Source organism: Bombina bombina, chromosome 2 (assembly GCF_027579735.1).
Source record: "Bombina bombina isolate aBomBom1 chromosome 2, aBomBom1.pri, whole genome shotgun sequence".
NCBI classification, from domain to species: Eukaryota; Metazoa; Chordata; class Amphibia; order Anura; family Bombinatoridae; genus Bombina; species Bombina bombina.
In genome coordinates, this window is record NC_069500.1 from 94,220,043 (window position 1) to 94,244,726 (window position 24,684).

Genomic DNA, 24,684 nt, shown 5'->3' on the forward strand with positions numbered 1-24,684 from the left:
TCAGAAGCGCTTACAGTTTACGAGTTGAGGGTGCAGAGACATAAGATTTGGGGTAGATTGTCACATGGATTGTAGTTAAGTACAGGAGGAAGAGGGCCCTGCTAAGAAGAGCTTACAGTCTATAGGATGAGGATGCAGAGACATAAGCTTTGGGGTAGCTTGTCACATGGATTGTAGTTAAGTACAGGAGGATGAGGGCGCTGCTAAGAAGAGTTTACAGTCTATAAGATGAGGGTGCAGAGACATAAGGTTTGGGGTAGCTTGTCACTTGGATTGTAGTTAAGTACAGGAGGATGAGGGCCCTGCTAAGAAGAGCTTACAGTCTATAGGATGAGGGTGCAGAGACATAAGGTTTGGGATAGCTTGTCACATGGATTGTAGTTAAGTACAGGAGGATGAGGGCCCTGCTCAGAAGAGCTTACAGTCTACAGGTTGAGGGTGCAGAGACATAAGGCTTGGGGTAGCTTGTCACATGGATTGTAGTTACGTACAGGTGGATGAGGGCCCTGCTAAGAAGAGCTTACAGTCTACAGTTGGAGGGTGCAGAGACATAAGGTTTGGGGTAGCTTGTCACTTGGATTGTAGTTAAGTACAGGAGGATAAAGGCCCTGCTCTGAAGAGTTTACAGTCTATAGGTTGAGGGTGCAGAGACATAAGTTTTGGGGTAGCTTGTCACATGGATTGTAGTTAAGTACAGGAGAAAGAGGTCCCTGCTCTGAAGAGCTTACAGTCTATAGGATGAGGGTGCAGTGACATAAGGTTTGGGGTAGCTTGTCACATGGGTTGTAGCTTAGTACAAGAGGATGAGGGCCCTGCTAAGAAGAGTTTACAGTCTACAGGTTGAGGGTGCAGAGACATAAGGTTTGGGGTAGCTTGTCACATGGATTGTAGTTAAGTACAGGAGGAAGAGGGCCCTGCTCAGAAGAGTTTACAGTCTACAGGATGAGGGTGCAGAGACATAAGGTTTGGGGTAGCTTGTCACATGGATTGTAGTTAAGTACAGGAGGAAGAGGGCCCTGCTAAGAAGAGCTTACAGTCTACAGGTTGAGGGTGCAGAGACATAAGGTTTGGAGTAGCTTGTCACATGGATTGTAGTTAAACACAGGAGGATGAGGGCGCTGCTAAGAAGAGTTTACAGTCTACAGGATGAGGGTGCAGAGACGTAAGCTTTGGGGTAGCTTGTCACATGGATTGTAGTTAAGTAAAGGAGGATGAGGGCCCTGCTCAGAAGCGCTTACAGTCTACAAGTTGAGGGTACAGAGACATAAGGTTTGGGGTAACTTGTCACATGGATTGTAGTTACGTACAAGAGGATAAGTGCCCTGCTCTGAAGAGCTTACAGTCTATAGGATGAGGGTGCAGAGACATGAGGTTTGGGATAGCTTGTCACTTGGATTGTAGTTAAGTACAGGAGGATGAGGGCCCTGCTCAGAAGCACTTACAGTCTACAAGTTGAGGGTGCAGTGACATAAGGTTTGGGGTAGCTTGTCACATGGATTGTAGTTAAGTACATGAGGAAGAGCGCCCTGCTAAGAAGAGTTTACAGTCTATAGGATGAGGGTGCAGAGACATAAGGTTTGGGCTAGCTTGTCACAGGGATTGTAGTTAAGTACAGGAGGATGAGGGCCCTGCTAAGAAGAGCTTACAGTCTATAGGATGAGGGGGCAGAGACATAAGGTTTGAGGTAGCTTGTCACATGGATTGTAGTTAAGTACAGGAGGATGAGGGCCCTGCTAAGAAAAGTTTACAGTCTATAAGATGAGGGTGCAGAGACATAAGATTTGGGGTAGCTTGTCACATGGATTGTAGTTAAGTACAGGAGGATGAGGGCCCTGCTAAGAAGAGTTTACAGTCTATAGGATGAGGGTGCAGAAACATAAGGTTTGGGGTAGCTTGTCACATGGATTGTAGTTAAGTACAGGAGGATGAGGGCCCTGCTAAGAAGAGCTTACAGTCTATAGGATGAGGGTGCAGAGACATAAGGTTTGGGGTAGCTTGTCACATGGATTGTAGTTAAGTACAGGAGGAAGAGGGCCCTGCTCAGAAGAGTTTACAGTCTACAGGATGAGGGTGCAGAGACATAAGGTTTGGGGTAGCTTGTCACATGGATTGTAGTTAAGTACAGGAGGAAGAGGGCCCTGCTCAGAAGAGTTTACAGTCTACAGGATGAGGGTGCAGAGACATAAGGTTTGGGGTAGCTTGTCACATGGATTGTAGTTAAGTACAGGAGGAAGAGGGCCCTGCTAAGAAGAGCTTACAGTCTACAGGTTGAGGGTGCAGAGACATAAGGTTTGGAGTAGCTTGTCACATGGATTGTAGTTAAACACAGGAGGATGAGGGCGCTGCTAAGAAGAGTTTACAGTCTACAGGATGAGGGTGCAGAGACGTAAGCTTTGGGGTAGCTTGTCACATGGATTGTAGTTAAGTAAAGGAGGATGAGGGCCCTGCTCAGAAGCGCTTACAGTCTACAAGTTGAGGGTACAGAGACATAAGGTTTGGGGTAACTTGTCACATGGATTGTAGTTACGTACAAGAGGATAAGTGCCCTGCTCTGAAGAGCTTACAGTCTATAGGATGAGGGTGCAGAGACATAAGGTTTGGGATAGCTTGTCACTTGGATTGTAGTTAAGTACAGGAGGATGAGGGCCCTGCTCAGAAGCACTTACAGTCTACAAGTTGAGGGTGCAGTGACATGAGGTTTGGGGTAGCTTGTCACATGGATTGTAGTTAAGTACATGAGGAAGAGCGCCCTGCTAAGAAGAGTTTACAGTCTATAGGATGAGGGTGCAGAGACATAAGGTTTGGGCTAGCTTGTCACAGGGATTGTAGTTAAGTACAGGAGGATGAGGGCCCTGCTAAGAAGAGCTTACAGTCTATAGGATGAGGGGGCAGAGACATAAGGTTTGAGGTAGCTTGTCACATGGATTGTAGTTAAGTACAGGAGGATGAGGGCCCTGCTAAGAAAAGTTTACAGTCTATAAGATGAGGGTGCAGAGACATAAGATTTGGGGTAGCTTGTCACATGGATTGTAGTTAAGTACAGGAGGATGAGGGCCCTGCTAAGAAGAGTTTACAGTCTATAGGATGAGGGTGCAGAAACATAAGGTTTGGGGTAGCTTGTCACATGGATTGTAGTTAAGTACAGGAGGATGAGGGCCCTGCTAAGAAGAGCTTACAGTCTATAGGATGAGGGTGCAGAGACATAAGGTTTGGGGTAGCTTGTCACATGGATTGTAGTTAAGTACAGGAGGAAGAGGGCCCTGCTCTGAAGAGCTTACAGTCTATAGGTTGAGGGTGCAGAGACACAAGGTTTGGAGTAGCTTGTCACATGGATTGTAGTTAAGTACAGGAGGAAGAGGGCCCTGCTCAGAAGCGCTTACAGTCTACGAGTTGAGGGTGCAGAGACATAAGGTTTGGGGTAGATTGTCACATGGATTGTAGTTAAGTACAGGAGGAAGAGGGCCCTGCTAAGAAGAGCTTACAGTCTATAGGATGAGGGTGCAGAGACATAAGGTTTGGGGTAGCTTGTCACATGGATTGTAGTTAAGTACAGGAGGATGAGGGACCTGCTCTGAAGAGTTTACAGTCTATAGGATGAGGGTGCAGAGACATAAGGTTTGGGGTAGCTTGTCACAGGGATTGTAGTTAAGTACAGGACGATGAGGGCCCTGCTAAGAAGAGCTTACAGTCTATAGGATGAGGGTAAGGTTTAGGGTAGCTTGTCACATGGATTGTAGTTAAGTACAGGAGGATGAGGGCGCTGCTAAGAAGAGTTTACAGTCTATAAGATGAGGGTGCAGAGACATAAGGTTTGGGGTAGCTTGTCACTTGGATTGTAGTTAAGTACAGGAGGCTGAGGGCCCTGCTAAGAAGAGCTTACAGACTACAGGATGAGGGTGCAGAGACATAAGGTTTGGGGTAGCTTGTCACATGGATTGTAGTTAAGTACAGGAGGATGAGGGCCCTGCTCAGAAGAGCTTACAGTCTACAGGTTGAGGGTGCAGAGACATAAGGCTTGGGGTAGCTTGTCACATGGATTGTAGTTACGTACAGGAGGATGAGGGCCCTGCTAAGAAGAGCTTACAGTCTACAGTTGGAAGGTGCAGATACATAAGGTTTGGGGTAGCTTGTCACATGGATTGTAGTTAAGTATAGGAGGAAGAGGTCCCTGCTCTGAAGAGCTTACAGTCTACAGGATGAGGGTGCAGTGACATAAGGTTTGGGGTAGCTTGTCACATGGGTTGTAGCTTAGTACAGGAGGATGAGGGCCCTGCTAAGAAGAGTTTACAGTCTACAGGTTGAGGGTGCAGAGACATAAGGTTTGGGGTAGCTTGTCACATGGATTGTAGTTAAGTACAGGAGGAAGAGGGCCCTGCTCAGAAGAGTTTACAGTCTACAGGATGAGGGTGCAGAGACATAAGGTTTGGGGTAGCTTGTGTCACATGGATTGTAGTTAAGTACAGGAGGAAGAGGGCCCTGCTAAGAAGAGCTTACAGTCTACAGGTTGAGGGTGCAGAGACATAAGGTTTGGAGTAGCATGTCACATGGATTGTAGTTAAATACAGGAGGATGAGGGCGCTGCTAAGAAGAGTTTACAGTCTACAGGATGAGGGTGCAGAGACGTAAGCTTTGGGGTAGCTTGTCACATGGATTGTAGTTAAGTACAGGAGGATGAGGGCCCTGCTCAGAAGCGCTTACAGTCTACAAATTGAGGGTACAGAGACATAAGGTTTGGGGTAGCTTGTCACATGGATTGTAGTTAAGTACAAGAGGATAAGTGCCCTGCTCTGAATAGCTTACAGTCTATAGGATGAGGGTGCAGGGACATAAGGTTTGGGATAGCTTGTCACTTGGATTGTAGTTAAGTACAGGAGGATGAGGGCCCTGCTCAGAACTACTTACAGTCTACAAGTTGAGGGTGCAGTGACATAAGGTTTGGGGTAGCTTGTCACATGGATTGTAGTTAAGTACATGAGGAAGAGCGCCCTGCTAAGAAGAGTTTACAGTCTATAGGATGAGGGTGCAGAGACATAAGGTTTGGGGTAGCTTGTCACAGGGATTGTAGTTAAGTACAGGAGGATGAGGGCCCTGCTAAGAAGAGCTTACAGTCTATAGGATGAGGGGGCAGAGACATAAGGTTTGAGGTAGCTTGTCACATGGATTGTAGTTAAGTACAGGAGGATGAGGGCCCTGCTAAGAAAAGTTTACAGTCTATAAGATGAGGGTGAAGAGACATAAGATTTGGGGTAGCTTGTCACATGGATTGTAGTCAAGTACAGGAGGATGAGGGCCCTGCTAAGAAGAGTTTACAGTCTATAGGATGAGGGTGCAGAAACATAAGGTTTGGGGTAGCTTGTCACATGGATTGTAGTTAAGTACAGGAGGATGAGGGCCCTGCTCAGAAGAGCTTACAGTCTACAGTTTGAGGGTGCAGAGACATAAGATTTGGGGTAGCTTGTCACATGGATTGTAGTTAAGTACAGGAGGATGAGGGCCCTGCTAAGAAGAGCTTGCAGTCTATAGGATGAGGGTGCAGAGACATAAGGTTTGGGGTAGCTTGTCATATGGATTGTAGTTAAGTACAGGAGGATGAGGGCCCTGCTAAGAAGAGTTTACAGTCTATAGGATGAGGGTGCAGAGACATAAGGTTTGGGGTAGCTTGTCACATGGATTGTAGTTACGTACATGAGGAAGAGGGCCCTGCTAAGAAGAGTTTACAGTCTATAGGATGAGGGTGCAGAAACATAAGGTTTGGGGTAGCTTGTCACATGGATTGTAGTTAAGTATAGGAGGATGAGGGCCCTGCTCAGAAGAGCTTACAGTCTATAGGATGAGGGTGCAGAGACATAAGGTTTGGGGTAGCTTGTCACATGGATTGTAGTTAAGTACAGGAAGATGAGGGCCCTGCTAAGAAGAGCTTACAGTCTATAGGATGAGGGTGCAGAGACATAAGGTTTGGGGTAGCTTGTCACATGGGTTGTAGCTTAGTACAGGAGGATGAGGGCCCTGCTAAGAAGAGTTTACAGTCTACAGGTTGAGGGTGCAGAGACATAAGGTTTGGGGTAGCTTGTCACATGGATTGTAGTTAAGTACAGGAGGAAGAGGGCCCTACTCAGAAGAGTTTACAGTCTACAGGATGAGGGTGCAGAGACATAAGGTTTGGGGTAGCTTGTGTCACTTGGATTGTAGTTAAGTACAGGAGGAAGAGGGCCCTGCTAAGAAGAGCTTACAGTCTACAGGTTGAGGGTGCAGAGACATAAGGTTTGGAGTAGCATGTCACATGGATTGTAGTTAAATACAGGAGGATGAGGGCGCTGCTAAGAAGAGTTTACAGTCTACAGGATGAGGGTGCAGAGACGTAAGCTTTGGGGTAGCTTGTCACATGGATTGTAGTTAAGTACAGGAGGATGATGGCCCTGCTCAGAAGCGCTTACAGTCTACAAGTTGAGGGTACAGAGACATAAGGTTTGGGGTAGCTTGTCACATGGATTGTAGTTAAGTACAAGAGGATTAGTGCCCTGCTCTGAATAGCTTACAGTCTATAGGATGAGGGTGCAGAGACATAAGGTTTGGGATAGCTTGTCACTTGGATTGTAGTTACGTACAGGAGGATGAGGGCCCTGCTCAGAAGGACTTACAGTCTACAAGTTGAGGGTGCAGTGACATAAGATTTGGGGTAGCTTGTCACATGGATTGTAGTTAAGTACATGAGGAAGAGCGCCCTGCTAAGAAGAGTTTACAGTCTATAGGATGAGGGTGCAGAGACATAAGGTTTGGGGTAGCTTGTCACAGGGATTGTAGTTAAGTACAGGAGGATGAGGGCCCTGCTAAGAAGAGCTTACAGTCTATAGGATGAGGGGGCAGAGACATAAGGTTTGAGGTAGCTTGTCACATGGATTGTAGTTAAGTACAGGAGGATGAGGGCCCTGCTAAGAAAAGTTTACAGTCCATAAGATGAGGGTGAAGAGACATAAGATTTGGGGTAGCTTGTCACATGGATTATAGTTAAGTACAGGAGGATGAGGGCCCTGCTAATAAGAGTTTACAGTCTATAAGATGAGGGTGAAGAGACATAAGATTTGGGGTAGCTTGTCACATGGATTATAGTTAAGTACAGGAGGATGAGGGCCCTGCTAATAAGAGTTTACAGTCTATAAGATGAGGGTGCAGAAACATAAGGTTTGGGGTAGCTTGTCACATGGATTATAGTTAAGTACAGGAGGATGAGGGCCCTGCTAATAAGAGTTTACAGTCTATAAGATGAGGGTGAAGAAACATAAGGTTTGGGGTAGCTTGTCACATGGATTGTAGTTAAGTACAGGAGGATAAGGGCCCTGCTCAGAAGAGCTTACAGTCTACAGGTTGAGGGTGCAGAGACATAAGGTTTGGGGTAGCTTGTCACATGGATTGTAGTTAAGTACAGGAGGATAAGGGCCCTGCTCAGAAGGGCTTACAGTCTATAGGATGAAGGTGCAGAGACATAAGGTTTGGGGTAGCTTGTCACATGGATTGTAGTTAAGTACAGGAGGATGAGGGCCCTGCTAAGAAGAGCTTACAGTCTATAGGATGAGGGTGCAGAGACATAAGGTTTGGGGTAGCTTGTCATATGGATTGTAGTTAAGTACAGGAGGATGAGGGCCCTGCTAAGAAGAGTTTACAGTCTATAAGATGAGGGTGAAGAAACATAAGGTTTGGGGTAGCTTGTCACATGGATTGTAGTTAAGTACAGGAGGATAAGGGCCCTGCTCAGAAGAGCTTACAGTCTACAGGTTGAGGGTGCAGAGACATAAGGTTTGGGGTAGCTTGTCACATGGATTGTAGTTAAGTACAGGAGGATAAGGGCCCTGCTCAGAAGGGCTTACAGTCTATAGGATGAAGGTGCAGAGACATAAGGTTTGGGGTAGCTTGTCACATGGATTGTAGTTAAGTACAGGAGGATGAGGGCCCTGCTAAGAAGAGCTTACAGTCTATAGGATGAGGGTGCAGAGACATAAGGTTTGGGGTAGCTTGTCATATGGATTGTAGTTAAGTACAGGAGGATGAGGGCCCTGCTAAGAAGAGTTTACAGTCTATAGGATGAGGGTGCAGAGACATAAGGTTTGGGGTAGCTTGTCATATGGATTGTAGTTAAGTACAAGAGGATTAGGGCCCTGCTCACTAGAGCTTACAGTCTATAGGATGAGGGTGCAGAGACATAAGGTTTGGGGTAGCTTGTCACATGGATTGTAGTTACGTACATGAGGAAGAGGGCCCTGCTAAGAAGAGTTTACAGTCTATAGGATGAGGGTGCAGAAACATAAGGTTTGGGGTAGCTTGTCACATGGATTGTAGTTAAGTATAGGAGGATGAGGGCCCTGCTCAGAAGAGCTTACAGTCTACAGTTTGAGGGTGCAGAGACATAAGGTTTGGGGTAGCTTGTCACATGGATTGTAGTTAAGTACAGGAGGATGAGGGCCCTGCTAAGAAGAGCTTACAGTCTATAGGATGAGGGTGCAGAGACATAAGGTTTGGGGTAGCTTGTCACATGGATTGTAGTTAAGTACAGGAGGATGAGGGCCCTGCTAAGAAGAGTTTACAGTCTATAGGATGAGGGTGCAGAGACATAAGGTTTGGGGTAGCTTGTCACATGGATTGTAGTTAAGTATAGGAGGATGAGGGCCCTGCTCAGAAGAGCTTACAGTCTACAGTTTGAGGGTGCAGAGACATAAGGTTTGGGGTAGCTTGTCACATGGATTGTAGTTAAGTACAGGAGGATGAGGGCCCTGCTAAGAAGAGCTTACAGTCTACAGGTTGAGGGTGCAGAGACATAAGGTTTGGGGTAGCTTGTCACATGGATTGTAGTTAAGTACAGGAGGATGAGGGCCCTGCTAAGAAGAGCTTACAGTCTACAGGTTGAGGGTGCAGAGACATAAGGTTTGGGGTAGCTTGTCACATGGATTGTAGCTAAGTACAGGAGGATGAGGGACTTGCTCTGAAGAGCTTACGGTCTACAGCAGTGCTTTCCAAACTGTGTGTCGGGACACACTAGTGTGTCGGCAGCAGTGTGTAGGTGTGTCCCTGCTTCAGCACAATTTTTTGACACATGATTGATACCTAGTGGGTCACAGATCATCTTAACCAATTGGCGCAGCTCAGTGGGAACTGAAACTATTCCCATTGGCGGCTTTGGCGGGACATTGGCTCCTGACTGCACGTGTAGTCTCCTTAATTGGCTTGTGACTGCATGTGTAGTCAGTGAGTGGGACAGCAGTGTGTTTGCAGCACAGGCAGTAGTCAGTAGGGCTCACGGAGCTCTGAGGGCGGCAGCTTAAACGCTGAGCTGAAGTCAGAGGGTTTTTTTTGCAGCTATCTCCCAGTAGTGCATTGCTGCTCCTGCTCTTGATATATGGATAGGAAGGGGAAGCTTAAAAATGCTTGATGATGAAATGCGAGTGTCTTTATCTAATATTCCACCAAATATTCAGAAACTGTGTTCATCCCATCAACCTCATACATCCCATTAAAATAGTAAGTAGCTATTGGTGTTATTAAACTTTTTTTTTAATTCTTGCACATACTTACATACTGTTACTTGTAAATACATATTATTATTACATAATTTATGTATGTGTCCGTATATTTTAAAACAAGTTAGTTTAACCTCCTGTTTGCTAGTACAACTGAATTAATTACCGTGTCGCGAAATGATGTAGGTCTAAAAAGTGTGTCACCAACATGAAAAGTTTGGAAAGCTCTGGTCTACAGGATGAGGGTGCAGAGACATAAGGTTTGGGGTAGCTTGTCACATGGATTGTAGTTAAGTACTGGAGGATTAGGGACCTGCTCTGAAGAACTTATGGTCTACAGGATGAGGGTGCAGAGACATAAGGTTTGGGAGTAGTTTGTCACATGGATTGTAGTTAAGTACAGGAGGAAGAGGGCCCTCCTCTGAAGATAGAAGGGAGAAAAAAGGAGGCGCCACAATAGTGTGAGATCGTAGATGAAAGAGACCCCCACAATACGATACAGAATCACTTACTAGATTGCAAGCACTTGAGAAGTGCCACAGGTGCAGGCTGAACTATTAAAAGCTGTCCAGCGAGCTTATCCTCACGATCGAAGAGCCAGAGGGTTAACTTCAGAATCCCCCACACGTACTGAGGTTGAAGATGAGCCAAGCTTATTTGTGGAATCCCAATCTGGGAAAAATACAGCTTATGAAAAGCTCAAGCCGGTAAAGGAGTGAAAAATCGGCTGATAAAAACAATGTAATAAAACAAGCGTGATGACAGAAAGGTTAAAATGTAACAATTAAGTTTATTATAACCTAATACACTACGCGTTTCCCGGTCACAACAACCGTTTCATCAGGTCTGACCTGATGGATTGTAGTTAAGTATAGGAAGAAGGAAGCCCTGCTCAGAAGAGCTAACAGTCTACAAGTTGAGGGTGCAGAGAAATAAGGTTTGGGGTAGCTTGTCACATGGATTGTAGTTAAATATAGGAAGAAGGAAGCCCTGCTCAGAAGAGCTAACAGTCTACAAGTTGAGGGTGCTGAGAAATAAGGTTTGGGGTAGCTTGTAGTGTTGTTTGTGGTTACATTTCAACTGCTACTAGCTCTCATTGACTGATCATGATTTCCTGTTAATGCTCATTGGCTGAGAAATATTTGCTGCTTATTCTCATTGGTTGATAGGAATTTCCTGCTAATGTACATTGAGCTTTAGAAGGAAGTAGCTATAAGCCAATGAACATTTATAGAAAATGCCAGACTGGTGTATTAATTTAAATGTAAACATATTTTACTTTATATTTTTTAGTTGAAAAAAAACAGTTGTGATATTTAAATGTTGCTCTTTTATGTGAGTTCAGTGGCCCTTTAATTAACATTTTGAAATCTTTGCTGATATTTGAGACCTGGCCACAGTTTAGATTCGTAAACGCCTGTAAAGTTGTCAAGGGGCCTTGTTGCTCAGGGCGAGATCTTGTTCAAAATTCACTGAGCACTGCTTCACCTATCAGTTCCTTAACATTTCATAAGTTGATGTTTCTGCCATTAACATCTATAGTTGTGTGAGGTGTACAGTACATAATATCTCACACATCAGATGCAAACACAAAAACTTACAACTGCAATACTGGGGAGATAAAGTTGCAAAATGGTTTATGTCATTGTAAGTGTAAAATATTCACGTCTGTTTTGTTATGGTAAAGGGGTCTCGCTGGATAAAGTGAGACATGTTTGTGATTTTGCACCTACATTAAAGGGACAGTCTATTTTAAATGTTTTACTGTATAAAAAGACAGATTGTCCCTTTATTACCCATTCCCCAGTCTTGCATAACAAACACTGATATATTAATATACTTTTTACCTCTGTGATGCCCCAGAATGCCCCTTATCTCGGTGATTTTTTTTCTTCTTTTTTTACAAACCTGCATTTTAGCCAATTAGTGCTGACTCATTCATAACTACACGGGAGTGAGAACAATGTTATATATATGGCACACACGAACTAGCTCTGTCTAGCTGTGAAAAATGAATAAAATTCGCTAAGATAAGAGGCAGACTGCAGGGGCTTAGAGACAGGTAGAGAGTTAGAGGTCCAGTCAACACAGTAGATTTGCATAATCAACAAATGCATACACGTACCATGTGACAGCCATCAGCCATTCACTAATGCATACACACTTATTCTTGCACATGCTCAGTAGAAGCTGGTGACTCAAAAAGTTTAAATATAATAAGACTGTGCACATTTTGTTAATGGAAGTAAATTGGAAAGTTGTTTAAAATAGCATGCTCTATCTGAATTATGAAGGTTTAATTTTGATTGAGTTTCCCTTTAAGTATATTTATATAACAATGCCGGTTATTCAAAGCTTGGGAATGGGTAGCAAAGGCATTATCTATCTTTTTGAAACAATAGAAAAAAAATCAAGTAGACTGTCCCTTTAAGGCCCAGCAGCATAATGCATAAACACTCTACTGCCCCTGTGAACTATCTTGTCTTGGCTAGCTCTTGTAGCGCTGATCTTATAGTACACAGTTTTGTTTTACTTTGCTTGTTCTGTGAGGTTTATGATGCATTTTTGTGATGCCTTTTATCCTTCACAGTGTAGAGAATTCTACACTCCGAGAGGTGAACAGTTATGATATAGATGGGGCTCATTTGATTATAATGTAGCTTAAAGGGCACTAAACCCAAAATTTTTCTTTCATGATTCAGATAGAGAATACAATTTCAAACAAAATTCCAGTTTACTTCTATTATCTAATTTGCGTTATTGTTTAGGTATCCTTTGTTGAAGAAATAGCAATGCACATAGTTGAACCAATCACACGAGTCACCTATGTGCAGCCACCAATCAGCAGCTACTGAGCCTATCGAAATATGCTTTTCAGCAAAAGATAGCAAGAGAATGAAGCAAATTAGATAATAGAGGTAAATTAGAAAGTTGTTTAAAATTACATACTCTTTCTTAATCATGAATAAAAAAATATGGGTTTCATGTCCCTTTAACTCACAACTCCCTGATGTGGTGGCTGTGACGTTCATATCTTTATGAATTCTGCAATTTTGGAGTTGAACTGACCGGTTTATAGACGCATGTAACAAAGCTTTAAATCTCTGAGTGATTATATATCAAAGTGACAGGAAAGCCAAAATTAAACGTTCCTGTTTCAGACAGAGCTGTGATTTTAAACAACTTTCCAATTTACTTCTGTTATCAAATTTGTTTTGTTCTCTTTGTATTCTTTGCTGGACTAAACCTGGGTAGGTTGATAGGAGCTTAGGAGCATGCACGTGTTTATAGCAGTTTATGGCAACTGTGTTTGTATCTATGTATAACATTGCTATAAACAATGTTGCAAACACTACTCCAGATGGCTTAAGACACGTGCACGCTCCCGAGCTCACCTAGTATTACTCTTTAACAAGGAATATCAAGAGAACTAAGCAAAATTGCTAATAGAAGTATATTGGAAAATTGTTTAAAATATCATACTGTATTTAATTTAAATGTATTGTTGACTTTAATGTCCCTTTAATATATTGATCATATTGTATATTTGCCTTGCATTGCTGCTCTGTTAAATAGACTGTGAATCCCTTTTGTCGAGGCTTCCAATTTATTAACATTTATGACCAGCTACATCTCCCTTAAAATTAGAGCTAAAGATGCATATTGTCTATTAACCAGTAGATGGCAGCAATCTATTCCATTTTATGCCACTGATAGACTTAAAAGTCCATTAAAGTGAAGCGTCTACAGGCTCTGATTCATTAGAACATGCAAGGTTATCACTATCGACCCTGCAAATCTATGTGTTTTACTCCCACAAAAAGTTTAAACACATATTTAAAGTACTGCTTGGGAGCTGCAGAGAACTGCTGTTCTCAAGCGCAAATTTCAGCTGAACCAATGAGCAGTGCTATTTGCACAAATGGGTCCCACTTAATTTAGCAGGGTAGATACTGATAAAAACACATGATTTAATGAAAGAGCCGATGTACATTTTTAACTATAATGGCCCTTTAAAGGGACAGTATACACTCATTTTCATATACTGCATGTAATAGACACTACTATAAAGAATAAGATGCACAGATACTGATATGAAAATCCAGTATAAAACTGTTTAAAAACTTACTTAGAAGCTGTCACTTTGGCTCTGTTGAAAAGGTAGCTGGAAAGCCCACTGCAAGTGGGAAATAAGACACTCCCCCCTCCCCCTTCTTTTGCATTTGAAAAGACCCTTTACACAAACAGGAGCAAGCTGGAGTAGGTAGTCGAGCGTATTCACATAAAACTTTGGGGCTTGGTTAGGAGTCTGAAAATCAGAGCAATGTTATTTAAAAATAAGCAAAACTATACATTAATTAAAAAAAAAAAACTTTATGGGCTATATAAATAGATTATCTACAAAACATTTATGCAAAGAAAAAATGAGTGTATAATGTCCCTTTAAGTGTGCTTGAAACTTAAAAACATTTTCTTACAATTGTATGTGGTTCTATATTAAAGGGACATGTAATGTCTGTATCACTGTCCCTAGCTGACTGTGTTTAACCCCTGCAAGCATTGCAGCTTCCAAACAGAACATGGCTAGTGATTAACCAGTTCATTTGTCATTTTCTGATGGCTGCACAGTGTTGTCGCTCATAATTCCTAAAGAATGTATTATCTATATACTATTTGTTTCATTTCTCCTTTGGCTGCAAGTGAGAAAGTATAAAATATCAATATGAAAAAAATATATAATAAAAATAAAACATACAATGATTACAAATAAAAGTACAAAAGCAACAGTCATTTTGGCAGATATGATTTAAGTGTATAGATTATAACTCACTGTAATATGCATTAATAAAATGGTAATGAAAACTCAATCTCATATCATATTTAACATTGAAATGTTTTTGTTAAAAAAATATTTTTTGAAGACCTCTGATCCATATGATATTCAGTGCACTAAATGTGCAAGATCTCTCCGCATTTTAGCGAGCATGTGTGTTTCAGAGTGCATAATTATTTATTATGTATTTATTTTTTTCTTTGCTGCGGACAATTAACAAATTGTGGTTTTCCCATCTTTCCCAGTGATTATACTAGTAACTTTTTTTTCTCTACTGAGCAGTCACTGTGCAGTGTGAAATGAATGGCCAGCAATAACCAAGGATCTGCATACAAAATAAATGGTGATATGTTTTGTTGACAGTGACTGTTACCTGTGACAGTGGGAGCTGCTGCTGTCTACTTAAAGGGACACTGAACCCAAATTTTTTCTTTTGTGATTCAGGTAGAGCATGCTATTTTAAGCAACTTTCTAATTTACTCCTATTATCAATTTTTTCTTCATTCTCTTTATTTGAAAAAGAAGGCATCTAAGCTTTTTTTTGGTTCAGACTCTGGACAGCAATTTTTTAATGGTGGATGAATGTATCCACCAATCAGCAAGAACAACCCAGGTTGTTCACCAAAAATGGGCCGGCATTTAAACTTACATTCTTGCATTTCAAATAAAGGATATCAAGAGAATGAATACAATTTGATAATAGGAGTAAATTAGAAAGTTGCTTAAAATTGCATGCTCTATCTGAATCACAAAAGAAAAAATTTGGGTTCAGTGTCCCTTTAAAGGGATAGGAAAGTCAAAATTAAATTTGCATAATTCAGGTAGAGCATGTCATTTTAAGAGGCTTTTAATAAATTCACTTCTCTTTTTTGTGTTTAGTTCTCTTGGTATCCCTTGTTAAAAAAGAATATGCACATATCCTTCACTGATGGGAGCTAGCTGCTGATTGGTGCCTGCACACATTTGTCTCTTGTGATTGGCTAACTAGATGTGTTCAGCTAGCTGACATTAGTTCAATGCTGCTCCTTCAGCAAAATATAACAAGATAATGAAACAAATTTGTTAATAGAAGTCATTTGGAAAGTTGTTTAAAATGTTATGTTCTATCCAAATTATGAAAGGCATTTTTGGAGTTTCCTGTACCTTTAAAGGAACACAATACAATTGCATAATCAATAAATGCAAAATAAAGACACAATGCAAAAGCACTTTGTTTCCCTGCTGTCAAATGTCAAAGTTAGTTACATTTTCCTTCCTAATTCATCATGTGACAGCCATCAGCCAATCAAAAAATGCATATACTTATATACTGTGAATCTTGCACATGCTCAGTAGGATCTGATGCCTCAGAAATTGTGCATATAAAACATTGTGCACATTTAGATAATGGAAGTGAACTGGAAAGTTGTTTAAAATGGTGTGCTCTACCTGAATCATGAAAGTTTAATTTGCTAGCAAAATTTGCATGGGACAACCCCCTAAAGCCTTGTAGTTTAGTCATCGAATTGTTTTGGAGCCAATTAGGAGCGGATATAATTGAGCTTGTGCATTTATCAAGCAATAACTTTTTAGAATATAGGAGAGTCAGCATTTTGAGATCTGATGAATGCATCCCACCCACTCCAGGGCAGTAGGAAACTAGTTTCTAATTTAAATGACAAGGAAAGCATGTAAAATAAATGATGGATGTGCAATACGTTTTTATCACTGTGCATAATTAGATCATGTGGAATTCAGTTATGGAGCCTAATGTCCTTTTAAAGGGACACATAATTCCTTAAAACAAAAGTAACTTGTTAAACAGAAGTGCTTAAAGAGACAGTAACACCTTGTAATTACAAGACATTTCTGTTGTCTTTCTATAGAACACTGGTTTTCAACCTGTCCTCAGATCTCCCCAACAGGACAGATTTTCAGGATTACCTTGGGTGGGAGCAGGTAAAATAACCATGTTTACTAATCAGCTGATTATTTCACCTGTGCTCTAGTTAAAACATTCCTTAAAGTGATACTGAACTCAAATTGTTTCTTTCATGATTGAGATAGAGCAGGCAATTTTAAGCAACTTTCCAATTTACTCCTATTATAAATTTTTCTTTGTTTTCTTGTTATCTTTTTTAAAAAAAGCAGAAATGTAAGCTTACGAGCCAGCCCATTTTTGGTTCAGAACCCTGGATAGCGCTTGCTGATTGGTGGCTGCATTAACAACCAATCAGCTAGTGCTATCCAGGTTCTGAACCAAAGATGGGCCGGCTCGTACGCTTACATTCCTGCTTTTTCAAATAAAGATACCAAGAGATCAAAGACAAATTTATAAAAGGAATAAATTAGAAAGTTGCTTAAAAATGCATGCTGTATCTGAATCATGAAAGAAAAAATTTGGGTTCAGTGTCCCTTTAAAATGTGGCCTGTTAGAGAGGTCTGAGGACAGATTTAAAACCAGTACTATAAAATAACAAATCAGCCATGTCTAAACATTTTAAAAACAGCCAAACTCCAAGTACCACTTTCCTTATTTGGAGGAGCTAACCCGAACCTGTTACATTTTCTTTATTCTCTTGGTATCTTTTGTTAAAAAGCAGGGATATAAGCAAGCTCAGGAGAGTACACATGTCTGGAGCACTATATGGCAAAAGTTATCCATTTGCAACAGGACTAGATGGCAGCACTATTTCCTGCCATACAGATGCCTACCTAGGTATCTCTGTAACAAAGAATACCATGGGAATGAAGCAAATTTGATCATAAAAGTGAATTGAAAACTTTTTAAAACTGTATGCTGTGTCTGAATCACAAAATAATTTTTTAGTGAGTGTGAATATGTGAGCATGTGTTTGTGTGTATGTATGTGTGTTTGTGTGTAGTGAGTATGTGTGTTTATGTGTGTGTGTGTTTGTGTGCAGTGAGTGTGTGTATATGTATGTGTGTGTGTGTTTGTGTAGTGAGTGTGTGTATATGTATGTGTGTGTGTGTTTGTGTAGTGAGTGTGTGTATATGTGAGCATGTGTTTGTGTGTATGTATGTGTGTTTGTGTGTAGTGAGTATGTGTGTTTATGTGTGTGTGTTTGTGTGCAGTGAGTGTGTGTATATGTATATGTATGTGTGTTTGTGTAGTGAGTGTGTGTATATGTATGTGTGTTTGTGTAGTGAGTGTGTGTATATGTGAGCATGTGTTTGTGTGAATGTATGTGTGTTTGTGTGTAGTGAGTGTGTGTGTTTATGTGTGTTGTGTATATGTGTGTATGTGTTTGTGTGCAGTGAGTGTGTGTATATATGGTGAGTGTTTGTGTGTTTATAGTGTGTGCGTAGTGAAAATAAAAAAATTGCTGCCATTCCAATCTGCCGCACTAGACAAGTGCCTTGTTTGCCTAGGCAAAAATATGCCCCTGACATAGATGCTATTCACTACCCACAACAATTGTACTACCATGAATAGGACCACATCAATGCTGTACACATTCCAGGCCAATCCGATGTAGTAGTGGCAGTAATTCACTTTTTTGGCCACTATAGCTATGCTTAACGCTTACCTGTATATTAGCTAACCCTTCAGCTGTAGGGACTGTTATGTATCTTAGCAAATCTGAGTTTAGAAATTGTGTGCAGTAATATTATAATAACCCTGGGCTGAACAACAAGGTACTCACACACACACAAAAAAACTACTTTTTGCATTTGAGGCTACTGTAGTGATGAAGTCAAAACACATTTACACATTTCTGTAAACCTGAGACTATATTACTGCATTCTACTGGTCTGTTCTTAGACAGCTAATTGTTGTTTAGATGCTTCATTTTGTACACCTAGGGTTAAAAGTGTGCAGGTACAAGATATTTCTGTTGTCTAGCTATAGAATAACATATCAGCCAATAATAAACATTTTAAAACAAATTATCATCTTGTTTGATGCAATTGTTTTTCAGTAGCCATACTGCACCCAACACTTGCCTCTGGGCTTGCATCTGTAGAAGACAAAGTTAGCGACAGTCATTATGTTACTGTTAGTATAATTGTTTTGCAGTTGTTATCTGCTGAAGTCAATTAGGAAAAAACATGCAGCAGGGTTAGCCTTGATAAGTCAGCAGCTCTGGGAATGAGAAATTCCACAATTTTCAGATCTAAATTACATGAAATTGGGGCAAAATAAATAATGAAAGTATATTAGAGAGTTGTTTACTAGGCATATCTAAACATTTCATATTAACATATCAGTGTGTTTACTGTCCCTGTTTAACATACTTATGTATACATGTAATCTGCATGTGCACAGTTACTCACAAACCCATTGTAGTCTATAAGCAGACACAATCAGTATTTAATTCAGATCATTACAAATAAATGAAACCCCTGGTGCTCTCCATGCATGTAGCCTTGCACAGTAGAAGCTGTGTAACATTGAGGGAGCCTGCATTTAGAAATGACTGCATACACTGTACTCTCCAGCTCCTCCTATATCTCTCCAGTGAAATCCACCAGGGAAACAAGACCTTCAGTCAGTTCCTAGCATGATTATTCAGGCTAACATTCACCTTTTTGTAGGGATTCCTTTTGAAACAAAGCCAAGTGTTTGTTTTTGTTTACTTGTTTTTTCTTGACATTACATCAAAATTCCATTCTGGGTTTTATTTTTCCCCCTCTAACCCAGTGACAGAGAGTGCTGAGTGCTATTCAGACTCCTCATTCCAACTTCATTAGACAAGAGTGTGAAAAGTGCTCCCAAAGAATTTTCCACACCGTTATCATGCACAGCAGAACAGCTCTCTGTAACTCAGGCTGAGAAATACCAGGACCTGCAAGGAGTCCAAGCCAGCCCAGTGAGTAAATTCACTGATTTGTTTTTTTATAATTAGAATTAGTTTAATTGTAAATAAATGCACTATCGTTATCATTTTATTGATGGTATTGATGGCATCAGAAATGCGTTTAAATTGGCATAGCAATCTGATAATGTGTGAGCCCCTTTTGGCAGCCAAGGGGTTAATACATTACAGATTAACACTCCAGCCAAGACAGGGTAGTTTACTCAGAGTAAATACATGTAAGATATAAACAACAGGTGCATTGTTCTATAATTTGTTAGTGAAAAAATACTTATAACATGTTTATGTTATGTGTGTATTGTAAATGTATATTTACACATCAAGTACAAGAATAGATACATTATGAAATATTAAATCATATTAACATATAACGTGTGTGTGTATATATATATATATATATATATATATATACACCATACCTACATGCACATATATGAATTGATATATATATATATATATATATATATATATATATATATATATATAACATTTATACACATACCCAAACATATATACATGCATAAATACATACACACACTCATATATATATATATATATATATATATATATATATATATATATATATATATATATATATATATATATATATATATATATATATATATATATACACACACATATTCATACATACACACACATATATATATATATATATATATATATATATACATACAGAGACACACATCTATATTTATATGTATATGCATACACACAAACACATATACATACAGACACACACATATATTAATATGCATACATACACACATACATACAGACACAAACAAACACACAATACCTATGCATACATACATAAACACACACATATATATATATATATATATATATATATATATATATATATATAATTACATACACATGCATACATATATAATAAACACACATCCTCTTTCTCACTCTGTCCATGAAACAGACAGACTGGATGCTTTATCCTTTTTTTTGGGGTTGCAAACAATACTCAGTGTAGTAGCCTATGGAATCTGTAGCTTTAAGAAATGGGCGGATATCTGAGAAATGACGCAGGAATGTTAATGAGTAACTTGAAAAAAAACCCTCTTCCTCAGTGCACCATGTGTGGTAACAGGCTTGGCTGCCACACTATTTAAACAGAGGATATGCTAAGGAACAAGGAGAATTAATAAGATCAAACAGGAGATGCTCTATCAATGAGAGAGTGTAGGCTGTTACCTTAGAGCACCCTAAATACTAGAACTGCTTGTAATTGCATATTATTAAATGTTACATTTGTAACAACTTTTTATTCTCTACCTAGATCAAGGAATCCCAAGGGAATTAGTTGCAGCACACATAAGTATATTTTGAAGAATGTCATCATTTTTATTGTTTAGCATTTCCATGGTGACTTTGGTTATTATAGCCAAAAGCAACCCACTGGATGAAGACAAAGTGAACATGTTAGTGCTTTTACCTAAGAATAATTCCTATATGTTTTCATTGAATAGGGTCAAACCTGCTATTGAGTATGCAGTGAAATCCATACAGGAGAATGAGACACTTCTGCCAGGCTTACGTTTCAATGTCCAATATAAGGACTCAGAGTGTGGCAACCTGGCACTGTTCGGTTTAGTTGACACAGCCATCCAACAGCAGAAACCTGATGTGATCCTTGGTCCTGCATGCGAATACGCAGCAGCTCCTGTGGCCAGGCTTGCATCCCACTGGAACATCCCAATGATCTCGGCTGGAGCACTTGCCAATGGTTTCAAGCTGAAAGAAAGTGAATACTCACACTTAACCAGAATATCTCCTGCCTACTCCAAGATGGGAGAGATGTTTCTTGCCATGTTTCGTTACCACAACTGGAACAGAGCTATGTTGGTGTACAGTGATAACAAAATGGAAAGGAACTGCTATTTTACTATGGAAGGGGTCCATGAAGCCTTTTCTGCAGAAGGTTATCACATGTCCATCTATAGCTTTGAAGAGACCTCACATTTAGATGCTGATGAAATCGTGATGTCCATCAAAAATAAAGAAAGAGGTGAGTGACACAACTTTACCAGGATTGATTGCGTCAGGAATGGATAAAAGTGCTGAAATTGATAAACTTAGCATTAATTGTAGAAATGTGAGACTATAAATTCATCTTCACTCCTAAATATGGTTAGATTACAAAGTTGAAAACCTTACTAGTATATTAGTGTACTGTGAGCATTTTTTCATATTGTATATTAAATTAAACTTAAATGGGAGTTTAAGGGGATATCATTTGTATAAATAAGTTTACAAGTGAGATATATAATGTTTCTTCTAAAATTAATATCAAGTTTTATTTTATGTTGTTGTGCAAATACAAGCTTATCAATTACATACATAAGACATTAAAGGGATTTCCAATCAATATTGAACTGCACATCGATGAATGACATCTTTGCATAGAAAAATATTTGCAATATACATGAATTTGCAAAAATGCTTCTAGTAAAAGGTATCACTGTTTTAGTGTGAACATTTTTTTTCTCTGCACCTGCATGTGAAGCATAGCTAGATATTCTCAGTGCAACAGCATTTTAAATACTGCAGCTGCTCAGGACGCCAGTGGGGCTTGTATCATATCATCAATTAACAAATTGAGCAATTACCAGATGATACAAGCACATTGGGCTCTCTGAGCAAGTGTTGTGTTTAAAATGCTGGTGCACGGTGCATACTTAAATACACTTTTGAAACAGCTATAGCTTTTATTAGAAGCATTTTTGCTAATACATGTATATTACAAACATGCTTCTATTCAAAACTGAAAGGCATCCATGTGGATTCCAATTGGGTCTCCCTTTAAGGATTTAAATGTAATTTTCAAGCTACTTTAATATGGTTTCTGCAGTCTCTTGCTGATTTTATATATATATATATATATATATATATATATATATATATATATATATATATATATATATATTTAAAATAAAACATGTGCTCTCCAGTGAGTGACCTGTATCGCTACACTGGTCACATATATAAGTTATAGTAATTATTATGCTTTGACTGCAGGGGGTTATTGCATTCTACTCCACTTGTTTTTGGAATCATCAGAATATTCATTCTGTTACATATATAGAATGCCCAATAGGTACATTTTTTAATAGAGGATTAGGCACAAGCCTTTGGACAATAACTTGCAAGGCATCTGTGCAATCCCAGTTATTGCAGACAGCCAAAACATGAAAATATGAACCTTATGACATTTTTTTCATAACATCTCAGCTTAACTCCCTGCATATTATGTTACTTATTTTACAGTTCTAAATGCTTTATTCATACAAAAAAACAACAGAAAAGGCAGCTGCACCAGGAACAATATTGGAGCAAAGGTCTTATTAGTGATATAGCCTTTGCCCAGGCATTAATCTGCTGTACCTCTGCAGAAACCTTTTGCAATATTGTTGCTAATAATTATTATACATTACAGATTACATCGATATACTCTGCAATGTATCACTTTTGTTACTAACTTAGTTAAGACGTTTAGGCAGAAATATAGAAGACAAGTTTGATTAAAGTCTATTACAAGAACTTTGAACCATAATATCCTACACCCCCCATTGCTCTTTGGGAAAATGCTGCAATATCGTTGTTTGGATTAAATTCAGTCTCATGTGTAATTTCTTCAGGGAAATAATATTATATGATGGAACAAATCATTTATAAAGGTGGTTTTCATGATGTATTTAGTTGGTACATTGTTAGTAAGCCTTAGTATGCAGAAAATAGCCTTGTCTCTGGTGAACTTTAGCACGCTGCTATTTTACCAGTCTTCACTATCTGCATTCCAAATGTATTAAAGTGCAGTGCAATAAGGCAACACAGCTGTACAATTATCACTTGTTTGCCCTTTTCTCTGTACTACTTCCTCCTAGTTTTTGTGCTTCTGTTGCAACAATTCCAGTGCAGGGGGGGGGGGGGTATTGTTTTTATGCATATTCTTTGCTTTGTTGCTAAAAAAATGTGCTTTAATGTTTTGGCACAAATTGCATGGATTTATTGCCACCCTTTGTAAATACATCCCCTCCCAGATTCATTTATTACATTTGTAGAACTGACTCTTAGAATTTAACATGTCATTGTCTGCTCTGGTGCTCCATATCTTGCACCAGTAGATCATACTGACTTGCCATTTTTATTTTTTTGTTCGGGTGCTTTACTCAATTACAACACTAAGCTTAAAAGAACAGTGTACTTTAAAACTGGTTTCCCCTTAATGTGTTCCCAATTACTTGTTTTATGAGAAATTGTTCCTTTATGTTTCTTTTTATAAACAAAAGAGCTGGATTTACTTTTTGAAACCACAACCCATCAAAATATGCTAAGCTTGTAGAGTGATCAGACATCCTTATCTTATCATTTAAATGCTCCCCTTTCCCACTTCTGTCTCTATACAATACTTTTTTTTTTACAACTTTATCTCTCTCACACCCCACTGGTATAGTAATTTTGTCTGCTGGCTGTGTTTTCACAGCTTTTCTATAGCCTATACTATAGTATAGAAACTATCTGTATAGGTAGGGAAACTACAGGCAAAAACAACTATTTCAAATACCGATATAAAGGAAAATAAGCTATTTGTAAACAGTTTAATACAATCCAGCAGGTAAAATGGATCAATTAAAGGGGAGAAAAAAATAGGGTAATATTTTTCCGTTGTAATTGGGAAGGGATTAGAAAATGTCAGTGTATTGTTTGTAAAATAATACTATAATATTGCGTAATGTAAAATATAGCTGCTTATCAAGACATCCTGAGATACACTCAAACCATCCATGCATTTAATTAAAAGTACATTAAACACCTTGTGATTTGAATATAAAATGTTTAATTATTACAACTGTGCATTATACTTTCATGATTTATTTTGCCCAATTTCATGTAACTTAATTCTGAAAATTGTGGAGTTTCTAATTGTTGATTCTCAGAGCTAACCCTGCTACATAACATCCCCTAGCTGATTTTAACAGATAAGAATTGAAAAACAGTTTGCTTTATACTAACTGAAAGGGACACTCAAGACAAAATTAAACTTTTATGATTCAGATAGACCATACAATGTTAAACAACTTTCCATTTCACTTCCATTATCTAAACGTGCACAGTCTTTATAAGTACACTTTCTGAGGCACCAGATCCTACTGAGCATGTGCAAGATTCACAATATAAACGTGTATGCATTTTGTGATTGGCTGATGGCTGTCACATGATTCAGTGGGAGGGAAAATATAACTTTAAAATTTGTCAAAGAAATCTACTACTCATTTCAGATTCAAACAAAGTGCTTTTGCATTGTCTTTTTATTATTATTTACTAATAATGCTATTCTACTGTGTTTAGTGGTCCTTTAATAACCATGACTAGTCTTGTTGTCTGCACACTCAATCCCAGATTGGTTCATCCAAATAGGGCAACTGTTTGGTGGAGTTTGGCTATTGAAAAAAATCAACTGCAATAAACAAGAGGTTAATGTGTTATAAAC

General features: G+C 39.3%; 1 protein-coding gene across 3 annotated transcripts in view; it reads left to right on the top strand.

Annotated features, from left to right (window-relative positions):
* The first annotated feature begins 18,816 nt into the window (after positions 1-18,816).
* The window catches only part of NPR3 (natriuretic peptide receptor 3), a 222,792-nt gene continuing 216,924 nt past the window's right edge, over positions 18,817-24,684 (top strand). For 2 of the 3 annotated variants that reach the window (XM_053701180.1, XM_053701181.1), the window contains exon 1: positions 20,314-21,201. In XM_053701180.1, the coding sequence (XP_053557155.1) occupies positions 20,526-21,201 (676 nt within the window). In that variant the 5' untranslated portion in view covers positions 20,314-20,525. Of the gene's footprint in view, positions 19,155-20,313; positions 21,202-24,684 lie in introns of those variants that run through there. The other variant, XM_053701182.1, reaches the window with a different exon arrangement.